Genomic DNA, 19,704 nt, shown 5'->3' on the forward strand with positions numbered 1-19,704 from the left:
TAGAATAGAACTCCATTATATGTAATTGTCACATCTTTAAATCCTATAATTTGATCACAGACTTTGATATGAACTACTGTATTATTATTTGATTCAATATTATGTTGCATAATAAACAATGGCATTGTTACATTTGGTCTCAGGTCCCCCACACTGAGCAAGTTTGGCCTGATAATAAAAATAATGTCGCTACACTAACTGTCCAATAGGTGGCAGACATACACAGCTCTAGACCTGTCAGTGAGTCTCCTGCACGAAGAAGACGCAGCGCCAGCCAGGCAGAAGACCAAAGTCTGTGCAGAAGACATAATACCGCGACTTCCTAAATTAATTAGCTATTGTCATTCACATAATATATTTATTTACTTGCGTATCGAGGAACTGTCGTAGACTTAAACGTTACGTCAACGTATGCCAGCGTGTTGTGAGCAATCTTGCGAATGCCCGCTCCAACTGTGATATGTAACATACGTGTTGTGAAACCAGTGAACTGAACCCATAACGTCCCACCAAGGACAGAGTTTGAAGGACCATCATGCGAGCACGCTGTGTGTGAACCAGTTCGTCCATCCACGGTAAGCCTAGGTCTTGCATGACTGGTGAAGGATGAGCTAGTCACGATCAGGATAACAGGAAGTAGCTTAGGGGTGGGCGGCTAGCCGGTTAGCTTAGCCGTTAGCTCGCTTTGGGGCTTAACGTTAGTGCCTGCCTGTCATGCCCCTTCTGCTGGACACTACTTTGTCTACTCGCTTACATAACAACCGCGAATCCCGTTTTTTCTCTCACGTCGTAGATGAACCGTGAACTAGCCCGTGACAAAAGGATATCTGTAATTGCTTTTGGGAGAAGACAGTTCAGTTACTTTCTGACAGTACTAGGCATGCCCTTCATACCGGTTTATGTTGATCTCCAGCGGATTTTATTTAGTTGACGTTTCGGTTGTTCTTATTTCAGTTCTTCACTTGTGTTCTCTTTTGAATGTGGACTATCTGAAGTTCTACTGTGGTTTGATTTAAGAAGGACTTCAGTCCGGTGTCAAGCTACAAACTGGATGAACTTAGAATTGTGTGAAAGGTCATAGTGCGAACGAGGGGCTACACGCAATGTCTGCATTGTAGACATCCCGGCCACACTCTGTCCTACCTACGGATCACACCTCTTTTCTGTGTAAGGGCTGACCGTAAATAGAAAAGGTAAGCTTTGATACAAAGATCATAACCTTCCTAGCATTCGTTGTTTGATTATATATGCTGACTGAATGGATATGTTGCGGATGACTAATGTACCTGTGTACTGTACACCTCAGAAAGATTATTTTAAACTTGCGTCGTCAGTCACATAATTTCAACCTGCATTTGTTCTTCATATCTGACAATACATACACAGATTTGTTAGTAAAAGTTGATTGACCTTGTATAAGATCTTATCCTTGCTTACCTTTTAAAATGATCTCTTTGGCAATATTCTTCAGCCAATAAAGTATTTTATTATAGGAATTGCACTGCTTCATTGACATTACTTTTGACATCTTATGTCATAGCTATGAGATCATGAAGACTGGATATTTTTATTTATTACTTTATTATTCTTTTCCCTTTGTATTGTATATGGCATACGTTTCAGTGGTGCTACTACATGCATACCACTAACTAGAAACTGCCAGTGAACAGTGAGTGGGACAACTGACTGTTTAGTGTAACCTGAGGTTGTATAAGCAGCCGTCTCTTGGTGGTTCTGATGATAGAAAAACACATTTTAGATCCAGAGCTTTATACCTTCATGGTTTCGTGATGACTAAATGTTAGAGATGGACACCGGACACTTTGTCACACAGCCATGAGCCGACAGAGATCCCGGTATGCTAGTCATTTGGCAGGGCTTTGAGGTAGTACTGCACGTACGACCGTGGGTCTCTGGCCTGTCTACAGTGAAACATGGCTGAGGACCAGTGGGTGACATTTCAGCCCGGGTTGACACACTGTGCACTTATCTTCAGGTCACTGTTTTTCTTCTCACCCTAGCCTGACCTCGTATAGCATGAGCAGTTATGAATACTCAACTTTGAAACTTAAACTGACTAATTATATTGCAGTTAATTCAATTTATGTTGTTTTATGGAGCGGAATTATGAGCCAAATTATTTTAGATGTTAACTAATTGTCCAGTCACAGTTCTTCTAACCTTACAGCAACCATAGGCAGCTCTAAAACTTAAAACGGTACACAATATAAAATAAACGACTCTTTGAAGGTTTTCCCGATACTGTGACACGACACAGATGTGCCTAGTTTGCTGGCCAACAAGAGCAAGAGCCCACCACCTCTCTCTCTTTCCTGGGGCTTTAACAAAGACACGCTCTCCTTGTACGCGTGCAGGCTCTCTCTGGCAGGCTGTTTGTTTGAACCGGGGATCCAGAATCATCCCTGGGGGGCTTGTGATGCATTGTCCACCTCCACTCATGACTGCTGCTGCTGGTCCTGCCACCTTGCTTTTCAAGCAGACACATTCCTAACTGTGATAGGGCGCTACTCGCCCTATCAGGTTGATTCATAGGGCGAAAGGTACTAGTTGACGAACAGTAGAATGTACTAGGGCCCGACCGATATTGATTTTTGAGTGCCGATGCCGATTATTTTCAGAGAAAAATTACGATTACGATTTAATCGGCCGATTTAAAAAAAAAAAAAAAAAAAAAAAAAAAAAAGCATATAAAACGTATTTTTTGATACCTTAAATATACTTCAAACACTTTTGACGAATATGTGAATTGAATGCAGAACCTTTGAGTGTTTTAGAATACATTTACAGTAAAAAATTAGTGTAATGTAAAATGTAAAATAAACTAACTCCCAATGTGCTGCGCTCGTAAGCAGTGACTAACACGTGCGTGCTAAGCAGTATGGTCTCACCGTTTGAGTCTACAGTATAACAAATTAACATGGCCTGGGGCCTAAAGAAAAACAGGCACAAACTGCTCAAACAACGCGTCTTGTGTACATTGGTGAGGTGAGCGCGCAGCTGCCTGAGCGAGCGTACTTTCATGTTGTACGGTAAAATTCAATCTCCTCTTTTTTACTCCAGCTAAAGTTGTTAGTTAGCAAGGCGAGTAGGAGCGCAATCTGCAGGATACTAAGCGCAATAACATTAAAAAAAAAAAAAAAACGGTTGTAATCTGCGTCTTTTTGGCCGATGCCGATTATTTTCAAAAAGGCTATAATCGGCCGATTAAATCGGCAGGCCGATAAATCGGTCGGGCCCTAGAATGTACCTTGGAATTGGAACCTCTGGATTTGGTATAACTGCCCCCCACTCTGGGATGATGTCATCAACACTGTCTTTCAACATCTCGCCGTCATATACCTCCATTTTCATTTTGTAATGACCTTTTTATTTTTTTGAATCAAAATGTGGATTCAAGACCATTCCACTGTGCTAATGTTGGCTCACTTCAGACTATATTTTTCACTTTAAAAGCTTTTCCTTTAATGACTGACTCAATTGGGTTCTGAGTCATCCTGGTCGTATTCTCTCACTCATATCTTATGCTAATTTCAGGCAGGTTTCCAGTATGGCCAGTATGCCTTCATTCTGTGTTCCTCAGAAAACTAGTTCCTACATCCCCTTCCACTCACTCATATTGTGTTCAGTATTCAGTTGGAGGGACAAGGCTGCTATGTGGATGTTTATTTTTGTCTCTCTCTCTCTGTCTCTGTCTCTCTCGCTCTGTCTCCACCTGCAGTGTCATGTCTCTGGTGTTCCCGAGGCCCAACTCCAACTCCATCCACGGTAAGAAGGACAAGCGACTGATGGCTGAGGTGAACGCATCCCCGCTCAAGCACTTTGTCACGGCCAAGAAGAAGATCAATGGCATCTTCGAGCAGCTGGGAGCCTACATCAAGGAGAGCTCCTCCTTCTTGGAAGGTACCTCACACTTCACCGACTCACTTGCTCTCTGTCTGTTTCCCCCTTTCGCCCCCTCTCTATTTCTTCGGTTTCTCTTTCTCTCTCTGTCTCCCTCTCTCTCTGTCTGTCTTTTGCTCTCTGTCTCTGTCTGTTGCTCTCTGTCTCTGTCTGTCTATCTCTGTCTCGGTTTGTCTCGCTCACTCTCTTGATATCTTGCTTATCTAATCCATCATCGCCATTGTTTGTGCTCAGTAGACCATTTCCCAACTTTATAGATTGCGTCAGTCCTAACATTACTGCAATGTTCATGTAGGTAAAACAAGTGTGTTGAACTCATTGCAACCTTATCCTATCGTTATGTGTTACTTGCCCATCCACTCTGACTTAAATTACAGCTGAAGGCACTGATGCTCTGCTATAAAGCTAACATACCAATAGAATGTTGGTATGTTAGTGTACCAGTTGTCCACTAATGACTCACATTCCAGCAAGTTATTACGCTACCTTCTGTAACCTGTGTGTAAGTAAAGATAACGTATGATAAAGTACTTGGTTGCAAAATTCCAAAATAAGGAATAATGATGAACGGTTTTTAAACAGTTTGACACATTCCTTTTCGAGGTGAAAGTGCACGCTCTGCATGCACACGCCTGTTTGTCTGCATTACCTTTGGCTAAAATGCAAGTCATGTGTTCGGCCCCAGCAGCGTGTGGGTTAGGTTTATGCAGACGTGACCAACATGTGGCTCCTGGTTACCGAGACCATTGGTGACGTTGCTCCTCTACCTTTATCAGTAACCAGTAGCACTGTTCGCTTCAGGTTGCATGGTAGTTTGCAGATTGACGTTGGCCCCGAGATTCAACAGTTGATTTCTATTGGAGTTTAACGACACAACTGTCGCGGCAAGTGCCCCATCTCGTTCATGTCAGGGTTATGTTACGGTCAAGCTAAGTTCATGTTGCGTTCATGTTGCGTTCATGTCGTCTCAATGTCATCTTCCCGGTCTTTTCAAGTCATGTGATCGCTCTAAGTCACTTCAGAAAGCACTGCCACCAATGGGAGGCCATGTCAGTTAATTGTAGCTATGAATCAATGTTTTATTAATTTGTGTGTTTTTCGTTGGTTCCTCAGAAACGTATAAGAGCGATGAGCTGGACCCGGTCACCACGGAGGAGCAGGTGCAGGAGGTACGGGGTTACCTGGCCAAGGTCGCAGGGATCGGGGAGGTGCTGGCCCGCAGGCACATGAAGGTGGTCTTCTTCGGCAGGTACGTCCCCGATTGTTGGCGCTCGGTTCCTACTAACCACATCTAGCACGTGCTGGATTTGCAGACTTTACCCTTTATGTTCCCTATCAAACGCACTACACGTCATGGCTTGAGGCAACTTTATTTGTACTGCACCTTACCAACACAAAGTCCATTCAGAGTGCTGTACATAGGCAGGAATCACCTTCTGAAGGGAATCAATGAAATACAGCAATTAATGAGAGAATTATCAGAAAATGTAGTATCAGAAGCATTTGAAGGTAAAATGAATCTGTAGTATGTTGTTTTGTTTTTTAGGACACGAGGAACAGGAACTGTCCTCTTACTGATTATACACGGGTTAAATAAATACTTTCAAAAACCGATTACATTCTGATATTTCAAAGTAGGAAGTGTTGAGGGAGACCTCCAGTGGTGTGAAGGTTGGTTCCAGATACGCGTCGACCTAACCCCACCACTGTCTGCTGCCCCCCCCCTAGGACGAGCAACGGTAAGAGCTCGGTGATCAACGCCATGCTGTGTGACAAGGTGCTCCCCTCGGGGATCGGTCACACCACCAACTGCTTCCTGAGGGTTGAGGGCACGGACGGCAACGAGTCGTTCCTGCTCACAGAGGGCTCCGAGGAGAGGAAGAGCATCAAGGTGAGACACCCGGGGGGTAGGAGGCACACGCAACACGGAACGGGAACAACGTTGAGCTACGCCTTGAGTTTTGGGGTTGAGGTGACTTGAGTTTTGAGGGGAGTTTTTAGTAAATGTTAAGATAACAATCTATAAGATCTCCATTTTTGATTCTCTGGCCCATTCCAATTTCTACCCCTAACCCCTTCCCCTTACCCCTACAAAACAAGATGGAGGGGGAAGTGTAAGGGGTAGAAATGGGATTGGGCCTCTCTCTGAGTGTAGTGTAGTGTCATTTTCACCTATGGCGAAAATGACACTACACCACTGCACACAAGAGAGTTGAAGAGCGAGTCTGTTGCGGTTGCTGTGCTGTACCCTCTGTGGACAAACGGCCATTGAAAATATGTCACTTACTGAGCCGTTTGGGGTTTGATTGCGTGGTTTGCGACACACATAGATGTCGTAGAACCTCCTAGTACCTTTAGTACCCGTTCCGTGTCTGTATGTCTAGATCTCTGCATGCCTCTTCCTTGCCTTCCAGACGGTGAACCAGCTGGCTCACGCGCTGCACCAGGACGAGCTCCTGGACGCAGGCAGCCTGGTGTGTGTCATGTGGCCCAAGGCCAAGTGTGCTCTGCTGAGGGACGACCTGGTCCTGGTGGACAGGTGAGGACGCACTCGCATGTCACGGCAGGACTGGTGCTATTTACCCGGGGATTAATCACCAAGGCGCTGTGGGGGACAGCTCGCCATCAAAAGAAAAAAATGTCTGCCTGTTCTATTCATGTTTACTAAATAACCAACCCCTTATTATTAGTAGATGGAACTGTTGGGTGTCTTTTGGACTTGAACATTGTGAAATACGATCATATTGAAACCCTTCTAAAGCGATTAACAGCCCCTGATGACCGGGAGGGTTAGTGGCCGGGGGGGCGTGCCTATCCCCCCACAGGACGGCAGCTGCCAAAGTACTACTGCAATTTCAAATAATGTTTGAATATCCAAAACAAATGAATGATAATTCGGTTATCCAAACCCTTGTATGCTTCCTTTCAATAGCTTTAGTAGTAGCTAGTGCTAACCACCAAGGTGTCCTTCATGCTTCCTTAATGTAGCTATAGCTGTAGCTAGTGCTAACCTCCCTGGTCTCCTGTAGGCTTCACTCCTGTAGCTCTATCTCTAGCTAATGCTACCCTCTTTGGTCTCCTCTCTGTTTACAGCCCGGGCATTGACGTGACCACAGAGCTCGACAGCTGGATTGATAAGTTCTGTCTGGACGCTGACGTCTTCGTACTGGTGGCCAACTCAGAGTCTACCCTCATGCAAACGGTGAGCCAAAGCAGTGACTCCTTAATAGTGAAACATATCACCATCACCAAAACCTAGTATAAGGAAAAAAATTCATATATATATATATATAAAATAATTATTGTAATTAATATTGTTTATATTATTATAATTATGATAATTAATATGGCCCTCTTCAACCTCTGTTTATACCCTCCCTCCCACCTATTACACTCAGCATCTGGTTGCATACAGACCTGTCTACAACCTATACCGCCCTGTGTGTGTGTCCTTCTGTAGGAGAAGTTCTTCTTCCACAAGGTGAACGAGCGTCTGTCCAGCCCCAACATCTTCATCCTCAACAACCGCTGGGACGCCTCCGCCTCAGAGCCCGAGTACATGGAGGAGGTGGGTCACCACTGCCATCCACGTCTAGTTCAGGACCAGACTAACCAATGACCCAAAAGCTGGTTTCATTTATTAATGTGATTTGTAAAATCACGTGATTACTTTTGTAAAAAGTAGCCACGTGAAGCACCTGTCCCATCAGGGCCGCTCTGATCACGTTGAAGCCTGGGTACTTTAGAGATCAAGATAAACCTGTCTGGCTTCAGTTCAGGCGTCAACTATTGTTTAGTAAGCCTTGTCCCCTGCTGTCGCTTTTCATGCTGCACTGCATGGCTACCTCAGTGCTTCGGTTGATGAACGAGTCACTTTCCCACATACACCTTTCCCTTTCTCACAACTTGTCAATCTGGAATCTGTAACGCGTCAGAGCGTGTTGGGTCACACCTCGTTGACACCCATGATCACTCTTATTTGTTGTTATTGATTTATAAGGTTTTTTTACCTTGTTAAAATGAATGCACTTAGTTTGACTGCCGCCCCCTTACCTGCTGCGACAAGCCAGGCTTAGAACCAATGGCATAAGGTGTGTGGGTAGACAGCAGTGTTAATAGGATCGACTAATGATCGGATCAGCAGAACTCTTTGACGGGCAGAGGAAGTGCCATGAATGTGGGGATTTCTGGGCTGTTGAACTTGAGCTGGTATCAGTCAAGGTGTTTTATATATCTTGTCATTTTCCAGCATTTATTGTGTTCTGCTGAGTATACTTATAAACTGAACCATTTATTTTAGCTTGCACATGTTTAAATGCATCAACACCGTACCATTTCGATTTTTTTTGATGTTTTTTAACGGGTAAACATAGTGTTTACACAGTATGATATAATCATGGATGGTTTTCCCAGCTAATAATATTGCGTATCAGTGGCAGAAAGACAACATTTATGTTTTTGTCTAAAGCCAGAGACAGAAAACGGAAAACACAAAACAATTGAGCTATTGTCATCACTATATGTATATCTCCACCGTGGGCTACAATGAGAAGGTGCTGGTTGACCTGTTGACCTGATGACCTGATGACCTCCGACCCTTGCCCCCTCCAGGTGCGGCGGCAGCACATGGACCGCTGCAGCAGCTTCCTGGTGGACGAGCTGGGTGTGGTGGACCGCGCCCAGGCCAGCGACCGCATCTTCTTCGTGTCCGCCAAGGAGGTCCTGCAGGCCCGCATCCAGAAGGCCCAGGGCATGCCCGAAGCAGGTCAGACTAGGCCGCCTTCCCATCAGCGCAGGGGGGGGGGGGGGGGGTTCAACATCGCCTGATAACAAAAGCAACCGCTTCTTGCACGTTCCAAAATAATATAAATGCTAAATTGGGGCTGTGCTGCATCTCCGGTGGTGGCTGCACTGGGGCATATAGACATATTGTTTGGAGATGCCCCCTTGAACGTGCATGTATAATACGTGGATGCAGGTAACAGACACGGCCGGTCAACAGGTGTCCTTCGTGTTCTCAGGTGGCGCCCTAGCCGAGGGGTTCCAGGCCCGCATGTTTGAGTTCCAGAACTTTGAGAGACGCTTTGAGGTGAGGCCTTGACACACCCTGAGGTTATCCTTCTCCTGTGTTCCTTCAGTTGCTTACAGGATTTACAGATAAATTGTGTGTGTGCGCGTGTGTGTTTGTGCGTTACACAGGAGTGCATCTCCCAGTCGGCGGTGAAGACCAAGTTCGAGCAGCACACCGTGCGGGCCAAGCAGATCTCCGAGGCCCTGCGGCTCATCATGGACTCTGTGCACGTGGCCACACAGGAGCAGAGGTAGCGCACGCCACGCTGGTGCCATGGCGACGACAGTGTCGGGTCTCATGACTTTAGCATGTATAATAATTATATAATGTACGTGAATAGATATGCTCCTTAAGATACACAGGAGGATGCTGGTAAAGGATGGACAGAACCTCAATAGGACTTTCTCAAAGGTTGGATTAAAATGAATGAATGTAACGTGTTTCAGGATCCACTGCATGGAGACCCGGGAGGACCGGCAGGACCGCATGGAGTTCATAGACAAACAGCTGGACCTGCTGAGCATGGACTGTAAGGCCAAGATCAAGAAGATCACAGAGGAGGTGGAGAGACAGGTGAGCATGACACCCATGCTTTATACACCCCGAAAACCTTTTGAGTAAAACTGTTTGTTCAAGGTGTCTGTAGTACATTCGCCACACAGTACACAATACAGCCCGTCAACGAGCAAACCACATACAGAATAATGCGTTAAACTGTGTTCAACAATGGGACAGCTAGATGGATACACTTCAACCAGTAACAAACTCAACCTTCCACCAGTATCTGCCGGGCTAATAATGATAAAAAACTTTATTTGTAGAGCACTTTTCGAAACAGGAATACAAAGTGCTTCACAGAGCAGAAAAAAAAAAGAAAGAAAAAAAAATAAACACCATAAAAGGCAGAAAGTAATGTGTTAAAATAATACAAATACTGTAGAAAGCTTTTGCATACAAATGAGTTCTGAGACTTGTTAGATGATTAGACTGATTTAGCTTATCTGAGATTCGCAGGCCGGGGCACGACTGTGGCACACCCTGCACCCAGTGGCACCAGGGTTGAGTCTCACACCGGGGCCCTGTACCGAGTGGCACCAGGGCTGTGTCTCACACCGGGGCTCTGTACCCAGTGGCACCAGGGCTGTGTCTCACACCGGGGCCCTGTACCGAGTGGCACCAGGGCTGTGTCTCACACCGGGGCTCTGTACCCAGTGGCACCAGGGCTGTGTCTCACACCGGGGCCCTGCACCCAGTGGCACCAGGGTTGAGTCTCACGCCAGGGCCCTGCACCCAGTGGCACCAGGGTTGAGTCTCACAATACCCAGTAGCACCAGGCCCTCGTGCTACTGGGCCCTGTACCCAGTGGCACCAGGGTAATGTCTCACACCGGGGCCCTGTATCTGTGTCTCGACGGGGCTAGGTGTCCAACGCCATGGCAGAGGAGATCCGGAGGCTGTATGTTCTGGTGGACGACTTCCACATGGACTTCCACCCCTCCCCCGTGGTGCTGAAGGTCTACAAGAACGTAAGGACACACACACACACGCTTATACACACGCACACATGCGCACACACACGCGGGCGCGGCGATGGGACTAGTAGTGTATTTCAGTTCAGTTTAATTACTTCACCAGCAAGACTTCATCACAAGACTTCATCACCAGACTTCATCACAAAACAGCTCCAACTACAACCTGAAACTTCTTTTGACAACAATCTGCTACTCACGTAGCCATCTACTGGTGTGATGACGGAATTACTAAATTGTTATAAATCTATATTCTTCAATGCATTACTAAACAGAAAACAAATTATATTGTTTTTTTTGTGTAAACAAACCAAAATACTTTTAAAGGGGTATATCCAGGTGCTACACGTCTGTGTGTGTGTGTGTGTGTATATATATGCACGAGATAGGCATTATTTAGGAAATGTCATTGACCACATAATGAATGGACACAGTGTAGGGAATGGCTGCAGCCCTAATTCTCTTGACAGGCGTATAAGGGAAAAGGCTGTTTCGCCTATTAGGAACTAGTTTGTTGGCCGTACCCAGTATGGAAGAATGAGCACAACTGTGTTGACCTCAGCCTGTGGGTACATGAAGCTCACACACCCAGCTGTCTCAAACCTCTCCACTTATCTCTTTAGATGTCTAGGCGATGACTCAACTCTGAGGCCGCCTGGTCCTTATACCACCGCCCTGAGACAGTCTGCTAAAACACCCCAGACACTGCTAACATTGTACCTCAGTGTAATGACGTTGTAAACAATCATTAGAAACAATGACTGTTTTTATTCTTTCATGGCAATTTATTCATGACGCATTGGAACCAAGGACTGATAAGGCTTCTAAAGGGGCATACAATATTTGTGTGACGTGACGTTTGTGTGAAGGGACGTTCGTTTGTTTGTTTGTTTGAAATGTATGTTTGATCTTGATCCGTGAGAAACGCCTTCTCGTTTTGTCAACAAAATGACAATAAATTTGATTTGATTTGATTTTGACTTGATATGTACCGTAGATGGATTTGGATTTAATGGATGCATTCTCGAGTACAGACCAGATCATTTTGTTACAGTGATTTAAGACGGTTTCACACCGTTGCATGAAAGCTGCATCATTATTCAAAGAGAGCAGATGTACCCTTTAAAGGAAGCCAAATGATTAGGAATTTTGCTGGGCAAAAGGAAGCCTTTGCTGGGCAATAGGTTACAGGGATTTTCCCAGATAATTCAGAGATGGACTAGACTAAGATCAGACTAAGAACAGAAAGAGGGAAACATTTATTGTCTTTGGTATTACGAAAATTAAACAATTTTTTTTCCCATTGACCTTGTTTGCAGTCGTGTCCTTCTGCATCCAGCTAGAGCGAACAACCTATAGGCCTTTACAGGACCTAGATGTTAGTCTCGTCCGCAAGGGCTTCACAGACAGGAAGTCATGCCTGCCTCTTGGTTTAGAACCAAGATGGCCATTGGTGAAGAGGGCGCATTCCTTTTCAAACCAGTTAAATCAGGAATTTCGAAAATTCATGGTTCTCTGTGCTAAAACCACAGCAGCTTAAATCTGCCTTGTGCAGACACAGATCACAGATCCACCATCCAGCCGCCAGCCAAGTCCCCCTGGGCTTCATCCAAGGCCTAGCACTCAGACCCTGAACCCTGTTGGTGACGGGTTATGTAAGACCTGGCTCTCTGTTAAAGAGGAGCATAGCACTGGAATCACACTGTGAGGATCCAACCAAACACAGGCTTATTGCTCTCTGTTTCCATTTGGATAGGTGGGTCGCGGTTTCTGTTTGACTCGTTGCATCAATGTTTCTGATTGGCTAGGTGATTTGCTGTTTCGGATAATAATGTAACACATTTTGGGAGAGATGAATAACACCATTTTGATTTTGAGCCAACTAGGTCATGAAAAGACTGTGATTTAATGAATCTTCAAAGGCTCTACCCTATGCTCATTGAGTCCGGTGGTTTGATGTGTGGTGTCTGATGTAGTGGTGCTGTGTTGCAGGAGCTCCACAGACACATCGAGGAGGGTCTGGGGAGGAACATGTCAGAGAGATGCTCCGCAGGCATCACCAACGCCCTGCAGAACACCCAGACTGAGATGAACGGTACGGACTGCTCCATGTAATCAGCAAACACTCACCAGTACACTTTTTATTAGCGGCAGCGAGGAGGCTATTGTCAACATCTGTGATTAAATAATTAATCTATTCTTCATCATTTCTATCCTAATTATCTTTTTCAGAGCAATATTTGTTGCTTTATAGAATTCGAAATGAAAATGTTACTTTTTCCCCATCTGTCCATTACCTTCCAAAGAGGATAACCAACCCCCCTTGTCCCCCCCCCCCCCCTCCCCAGAGGGTCTGAAGCCCCTGCTGCCAGCCCCGGTCAGGGAGCAGGTAGATAAGCTGGTCCCCCGCCAGTGCTTCAGCCTCAGCTACGACCTGGCCTGCGACAAGCTCTGCAGCGACTTCCAGGAGGACATCGGCTTCCACTTCTCCATGGGCTGGACCATGCTGGTCAACCGCTTCCTGGGGCCCAAGAACACGCGGCGCGCCCTCATGGGGTACAACGACCAGGTAGGCGGCCCGGGTCCCAGGAGCCTGGATTATACATACTCGTCTGTTTTTATTTACCTCCGTTTTGCTCTTTTTTTTGTCTTTGTGATTCCCTTTGTGTATTGGTGTTGGCTCAAATTTGTCTTTCGTTAACTTTGTATTTTAAATGTAATTTTGTATTGTTTTGAAAAATGTTCTTAATAGTGCATGTGAAGGATTCAGTGCCGTCAAGTGGTGAGGTTGCAGATTGCAACCAACTGAACGCCCCCTACGTACATATGTCTACATACGAACATTTACAGATTTTCTATGATAAACAAGTCCTTTCTTGACCTGTATAATTATTTAGTTAATTTAACTACTTTAACTCAAAATCTGGAAGCAGGGCAGCTGACGCCAAGGCATCAACAGAAAACCCCAAAGCACCCCCCTTCCCGACCTCTAACAGTGGCCTGTGATTGGCTAAAGTATGCAATGTCATAGTGATGTCGTCTCTCTCTCTCGCTCCGCCAGGTGCCCCGCCCCCTGGCTCTGACGCCCGTCAGCACCAGCATGCCTCCCTTCCCCCAGGGCTCCATGACCCAGGAGGAGCTGATGGTCTCCATGGTGACCGGCCTGGCCTCCCTCACCTCCCGTACCTCCATGGGCATCATCGTGGTCGGGGGCGTGGTAAGCAGCAGCCATCATTACTCAAACACTGAGCTTCAGTTATCAATGCCAATGGATCACTTGAGTCTCGTGCTTGGAATTCGCCGTTCTTCCTTGTGCTTCTATTCATGTGTGTTTATTGGGGCTGAACGATTAATTGAATTCATCATTTTTATTTTTTTGTAACTGACTGGAGATCAGTAAGATTCGGATTTATTTTTCTCGTTCAACTCAATAATTTAATAAAGATGTTATATCAATTCATCTCCACACATAGACCTGGCCTAAAGGAAATGTTGACTGCTTCCAATTTTGTGTTGGTCAGACTATAGAATGATTTATTGCTTGTGTTCAGTGAATAATACAGAACATAAGGAACTTCCCGTACTAAATGGAAACCGCAACATTGGTCTAAACAATCGCAATCGGATTGTTTCCCAAATAACGACGTGGCTGCGAGTGTCCGCTGCCCTCAGCCTCTCTCATCCAAGCAGCCTCTGCAGGCCTCTCGTCTGTCCTCACCCTAACCCCCCCACCCCTCCTCCGCTACCCCCCCCCCCCCCCCCCCCATCCCCACCAGATCTGGAAGGCGGTGGGCTGGCGTCTGATCGCCCTGTCGGTGGGCATGTATGGCCTGATGTACGTGTACGAGCGTCTCACCTGGACCACCAAGGCCAAAGAGCGGGCCTTCAAGAGGCAGTTTGTGGAGTACGCCAGCGAGAAGCTGCAGCTCATCGTCAGCTACACCGGATCCAACTGCAGCCACCAAGTGCAGCAGTGAGTTTGTCTTAAGGCGTTAAGTGACGTAGGAACTGCAATGTTTGAAGAATCGGGTGCAGACGTGCAGGAAAAGCCCAAAAAGTATGCCGTGGAAATCGCAGTGTTTGGTCTAAACCCTTCCAAGATGGCGGAAGGGACTACCGACTCATCCGTAATGATGATTTTTTTTTGTGTTGACTATATATGAATGCATTTTGACTTGCACATTAAATCATATTCTTCCAGTTTTGTGCTCATCGCGTGATAGAAACAGCATCAACGCTTGCTTTGAATTCTTCTTGTTCTCACCTCGTGTAGGCTGTGACCAATCAGTATATGCCGATGATTTAGCTATTTTCTGTCGTGAGGAGTTCTACAAGGTGGATGATGGTTGGAATTGATTTGAGGTCATTGTTTTCCGGATGATGATTAACGGTGGTGTGTCCTGCAGGGAGCTGGCGGGGTCATTCGCCGGGCTGTGTCAGCAGGTGGACGTGACGCGGCAGAACCTGGAGGAGGAGATCAGCGACATGAACAACAAGATAGAACTGCTGGACACGCTGCAGAGCAAGGCCAAGTTGTTACGGTAACATCCCCAACGGCGCTGACCTGTTAGGGCTTTGTACATCAGAGTGCATCATAGGATTTTTTTGTCGGGCTTACTCCGACATTTTGAGAGAGGACTGAGAGTTTGGTTTATTTTTAAATTACGTAAATATATTGTAAACTAGGCTAATGCCATGTCTCATGAGAAATGCTGTCACTGTTTCAAACACAGCAATATCTCCCCGTAATGACCAATCATTTCCCGATTTAATTACAAAATTATGACCTCATATACAACGATCACAATATGTAGCATTCCAATTCTTCCAAAAAGGCGGCGATCATTAGGTTGTGACGATGTGATGCAAAAGGAACTATAAACCACGGCCCCCTGAAATGAACATCTTCTAGGAGGTCTTTAGTTCTGAGCTTTTTACCCATAAAACATTTAGTAATGAGAGAGTGGGTAGAGAGTTTAGAACGGAAGAAAGCAGTTTTAAAGTGTCAAACAAAGCTGTAATCGATTGGACGCACCCCTCGCGTTAACTCTAGGTTGGCCTTCAATGCTGAACTTTCTAATAATGTTCACAGCTTTAGGTGTAGGCCTTAGGGAATGAACCCAGCACCTTTCAGCTGGGAGTCCAAACCGGCAACACCGTACCACCAGGAAGGCTGTGAACAACATTTGGTTCTGCTCAGTGTGTGGGCCCGAAAAAAAGGAAATGGACAAATTCATGCAGTTAAAACTGTTCCTGGTCTATGGAGCGCGATGCAATTTTCTGATTATGATCGTTAGCAAAACACATCGACAAGATGGTTGCATCTAGTGAATTACTCTACAGCTACAGGTAAGAAGAACTGATCATTTTGATTGAGACGGAGAATATTATGTTCCGCTGCTCGGTGGAACGCACAACATGCACTGTTCGGTTTGGGAAAGAAAAGTTCACGCGACATCAATCACATCACCAAAGTGCTATTGAACGTTGAACTAGTCGCATTAGAGCGAGTTGTTTTCCAATCAAATCATGAATACATAAGCATTGGGTATTCTGAAGGACTCGAGTTAAAATGGGATGGCCTTTGGGCTTTAGAGCTTACTCAGTTGATGCAGGCAAGCAGGTCAGGTTGTTTGCTCCGTTGTTTTTCGTGGTTCTGCTTATTGTTATAATTCCGTAGTCGTTTCTGTGAGAACGTTCGTCCGACCACGTTGGTGAGCTGCTTGGTGCTAACCTCCGGCTCTGCTGTTTCCCTCTGACAGGAACAAGGCTGGCTGGCTGGACAGTGAACTGAACATGTTCACACAGCAGTACCTGCACCAAGGCCGGTAAAACACGCTACACCGCAGCCGCCTCCACCGCCGTCTTGGAAACAAGACAGACTCCAGCACCAGACCAAAGGAGGAGGAAGCGGCAATGCATCGTGGGAAGACCTCTGTAACGTTGTGATTACACTAGAGATTGTGTTGGTTCTTGTTCACCTCGCTACCACGCCTCTCCCTCACGCCATCATTTTTAATTCAAACTCGAGTTTAGAAAGAATTGTCTAATGTGATGCCATTTTGCAATCTGATCGGCTTCCTTTTGGTTTAGAGAGCCAGCTATCCCTAGTGCTCGAATCAGACGAAATGAACTGCCACCTCCTGCTGTCTTTCACTTGTTTTCTTGAATTGTAGAATGTTTAATTTATGTTTTTGTACATTTTGATTTAATGCATTATTTTGTACACACATTATGTGCCGGCAGTTACTAATAAGAGTTATTTTTGTTGGGAAAATGCAGGTAAATGTTTTGGTTTGCTCTGCTTTTTAAAAGCAACACATGCATATGTCGTATTTATTCGTTGGGGTCGTGTACTGGCTGTATGGAAAGTCAAGGTACAAATGAGAAAGTTTGTGGAGGTAAATATATAGCATATAAATGTCTGAAATGTTGGCACTTGATTAGCAACCACTATCAATTTGTCTTTTTACCTCATTTACCATTTGTACCCAAGATGAGGTGCTTGCTTAAAAATAATTCTGCACTAAGACATATGGACAGTCCAATGTTGGTGATGGAAAATGGGTTGTTATTCTTGTTTCCGATTGGCTCAAACTGGTGACAAATTCACAACGCCCTGTGTCAGCTCCATGGTGTTATCTGGCGTTTGGGAAAATCTAGGGACGGATTCACGTTGAACTCGTGCTCCTTGGCTGAATGTGAGGAAGCCAGGCAATATGATGCTGTCTTTGAGCCTGACTGTGGGCCTATCAATGCTTTGGTCTGTTTAGGTAGAAGTAGTCCTTCCGGAAGCCCTCAAGCCAAAGTTTTAAAGAGTCAGAGTTTGCGATTTAGAACAATGAGAGGTATTAGTTCACCCAGAATCCCGAGCTCAAGTGTCCACATATTTAAACAATCGATCGAAGCCTTTTGATCACTCGCAATATGATGTGTTAATATTTAAAATATGTTTTACTCGAAAGTTTTGGGCCAGTTCTATTGTACCTTTGACCGCACCAATAACTAAATTGGCTCTGGGACTTTCTTTGATTGCTACTATGTGATAGAAACACTTTATTTGATACTACTTTTCCTGTTTAAAAGATGTATGGAAAACGCCTTGAAAGGTTTGGTTCGGAAGTGCACATAACTTTAGGATTTGGTTTGTGCCTAGCAGCGTTGATGTTAGACTTTTCCTGAGTGAAGACTTGCACTTTATACATTTTGCTGCTTTTGTTTTGTTGGTGTTTAGTTTTTTTTCTTTTCTTTTTTTCTCCAAAATGTAAAACGGATGAAATGCAACTAAGAAGAGACAACTGGTTTTAGATTGGTTGTCTAGACCAGCATGCTTGTTCTTCATATAAGTGTCAGTGCAAAAATAAATATTAAATGTGCTGGAGCAACTACAATGTTTTTGTATATTTTGTGTGTGTGTGTGTGTGTGTGTGTGTGTGTGTGTGTGTGTGTGTGTGTGTGTGTGTGTGTGTGTGTGTGTGTGTGTGTGTGTGCGTGTGCGTGTGTGCGTGTGCGCAATGTTGGTGAAAACACCACCAAAATCATCAACACAATTAAAGAACTAAATTAAAGTAAATCAAACAATGTTTAACACCAGTCGCAAATACGAGAAAATAAAATACATGATATTTAATTGGCACACCCCGTCAAGGTAATTTAATAATGTCTATTGTATGAAATATTGTTGCATGTGATGAATGAAGTGTTCTGCAGGTTGGCCACACAGCCACTAGATGACGACACTATACCAACAATCATTTAAATAATGAACGCGTTACTATTTGCGTTTAACATTTTCTGCTCATTGTTTTTTATTTAAGCTGAAATCAACTTCACGCAATGTGATGGGCTTCGGAGGGGAATGAAGGAGATTAAGGCTCGACAAAATAAATAATAAATGTCTATCGATTATTCTGACTTGGTTCGAAAATCAGCGATATTGGGATGCTGCTTGTTTGAAAGGTTCTCGCCTCTCGCTGAGATGAGAAGATCCCAAAAACATGTTTGCTTTAGTCAGATGTTAGTAGCCTATTGGTATGATTTATATTTAAAATAAGTAGGCCTAACACATTCTTGCGTTGTTAGTGGAATGAATGAGGGACATTTAAAATGACGGTAGGCTTAATTAAAATAACAGAGTATAACAATGAAGCCTAAAGGTCCTATTCATTCCAGGTTTTTTTTATCCGTGTTCACTGTTTTAGCTCGTATGAAGATTCACAGACATAGACTAAAAAGGATGGATTCATAATCAGTGACGTCGCCCATTGGTTTACACACTACCGTTATCGCACTGGCAGATCGCGTCTTTCCCTGCTCTAGGCTATACATTACCCTTTCGATTATAGGCCAGAAAACCATACATGAAAAAAGCTGAAGAACGTGTAGGCCTATTGAAGTTCCTAAATGTCAATCAACCGCCAATGCAAGCCGTCTACATAGTGACCGCAGCAATGGGCGGTGAGCACAGCGTGGGTCAAATGCAGTCGAACAAAAATACTTACAATGAAACATATATGGTAGGAAAACAGTAAAATTCAACACATAGACGAGGATTTCATACACAGTGGGCGGGGTTATTAAGCGACGCACTTACAAGGAGAGTCTAGTTGGACGCAAACCGGCCACTTGGGAGCTCCACAAAATTGATACAAAGGCCTTCTTTCAGTGACAAGACAGATCGAAGGCGTCTGTCCAGATGATAATGTGTTAAAAAAGCGAAGATACACTGTGGTGATTTGGATCTGTGGATATTATCATTGGCGAACCCTTTATGACTGGCACTAAGTGTTCATGCGTTGATGGCCCATGCATTCCGATGGTCTCCCGTCCACTTTCTATTAACTCTCACCCCAAGTTGACATTGGCCTTTAAAAGCCTACATTTGTCTTCACTATGGACTGCTCGGGAATGGTATAAAGAAATATATATAAAGTAACTTTTTTGAATGTGTCTGACATAAATAGGTGTATTGGTGTGTCTGAACTTCCGATCTCTGAAAGGCCTTCTTTATTTTAGGCTGGTCTGCCTTTTATGTCTTTTGCCCTTTAGTGTATATTACTTCGGCTTCCTATTGTCTTTAACCTTTGAGCTGTGTCTAGACTAATTACAGTTATGACGGTAATACTCCAGGCCCCTCATTGAGACTTATTACTTTCAGTTGGACGGAGGAACAGTGCTTGGCTGT

General features: G+C 44.7%; 1 protein-coding gene across 2 annotated transcripts; it reads left to right on the forward strand.

Annotated features, from left to right (window-relative positions):
- The first annotated feature begins 227 nt into the window (after positions 1-227).
- Positions 228-17,747, forward strand: mfn2 (mitofusin 2). Of its 2 annotated transcripts, none has more exons than XM_056598755.1 (18): positions 228-575; positions 3,740-3,921; positions 5,035-5,170; positions 5,650-5,812; positions 6,336-6,460; positions 7,015-7,123; positions 7,382-7,489; positions 8,533-8,686; positions 8,943-9,010; positions 9,121-9,242; positions 9,439-9,565; positions 10,413-10,517; positions 12,513-12,615; positions 12,869-13,089; positions 13,582-13,737; positions 14,297-14,493; positions 14,927-15,061; positions 16,283-17,747. In XM_056598755.1, the coding sequence occupies exons 2-18, from the start codon at positions 3,744-3,746 to the stop codon at positions 16,350-16,352; spliced, it is 2,277 nt and encodes a 758-aa protein (XP_056454730.1). In that variant the 5' UTR covers positions 228-575; positions 3,740-3,743; the 3' UTR covers positions 16,353-17,747. The 2 variants fall into 2 exon arrangements, with proteins under 2 accessions (XP_056454730.1, XP_056454723.1); XM_056598748.1 differs by lacking the exon at positions 228-575 and adding an exon at positions 607-1,193.
- Positions 17,748-19,704: the final 1,957 nt, after the last annotated feature.

This window comes from Gadus chalcogrammus, chromosome 1, assembly GCF_026213295.1.
Source record: "Gadus chalcogrammus isolate NIFS_2021 chromosome 1, NIFS_Gcha_1.0, whole genome shotgun sequence".
Classification (NCBI taxonomy): Eukaryota; Metazoa; Chordata; class Actinopteri; order Gadiformes; family Gadidae; genus Gadus; species Gadus chalcogrammus.

Excerpts from the sequence above, each read along its gene's own strand:
- mfn2 (XM_056598755.1), top strand. The coding sequence starts at position 3,744 with ATGTCTCTGGTGTTCCCGAGGCCCAACTCCAACTCCATCCACGGTAAG. Across the intron at positions 7,490-8,532 it reads AGCCCGAGTACATGGAGGAG|GTGCGGCGGCAGCACATGGA; the intron begins GTGGGTCACCAC and ends TGCCCCCTCCAG. Across the intron at positions 13,090-13,581 it reads TCATGGGGTACAACGACCAG|GTGCCCCGCCCCCTGGCTCT; the intron begins GTAGGCGGCCCG and ends TCGCTCCGCCAG.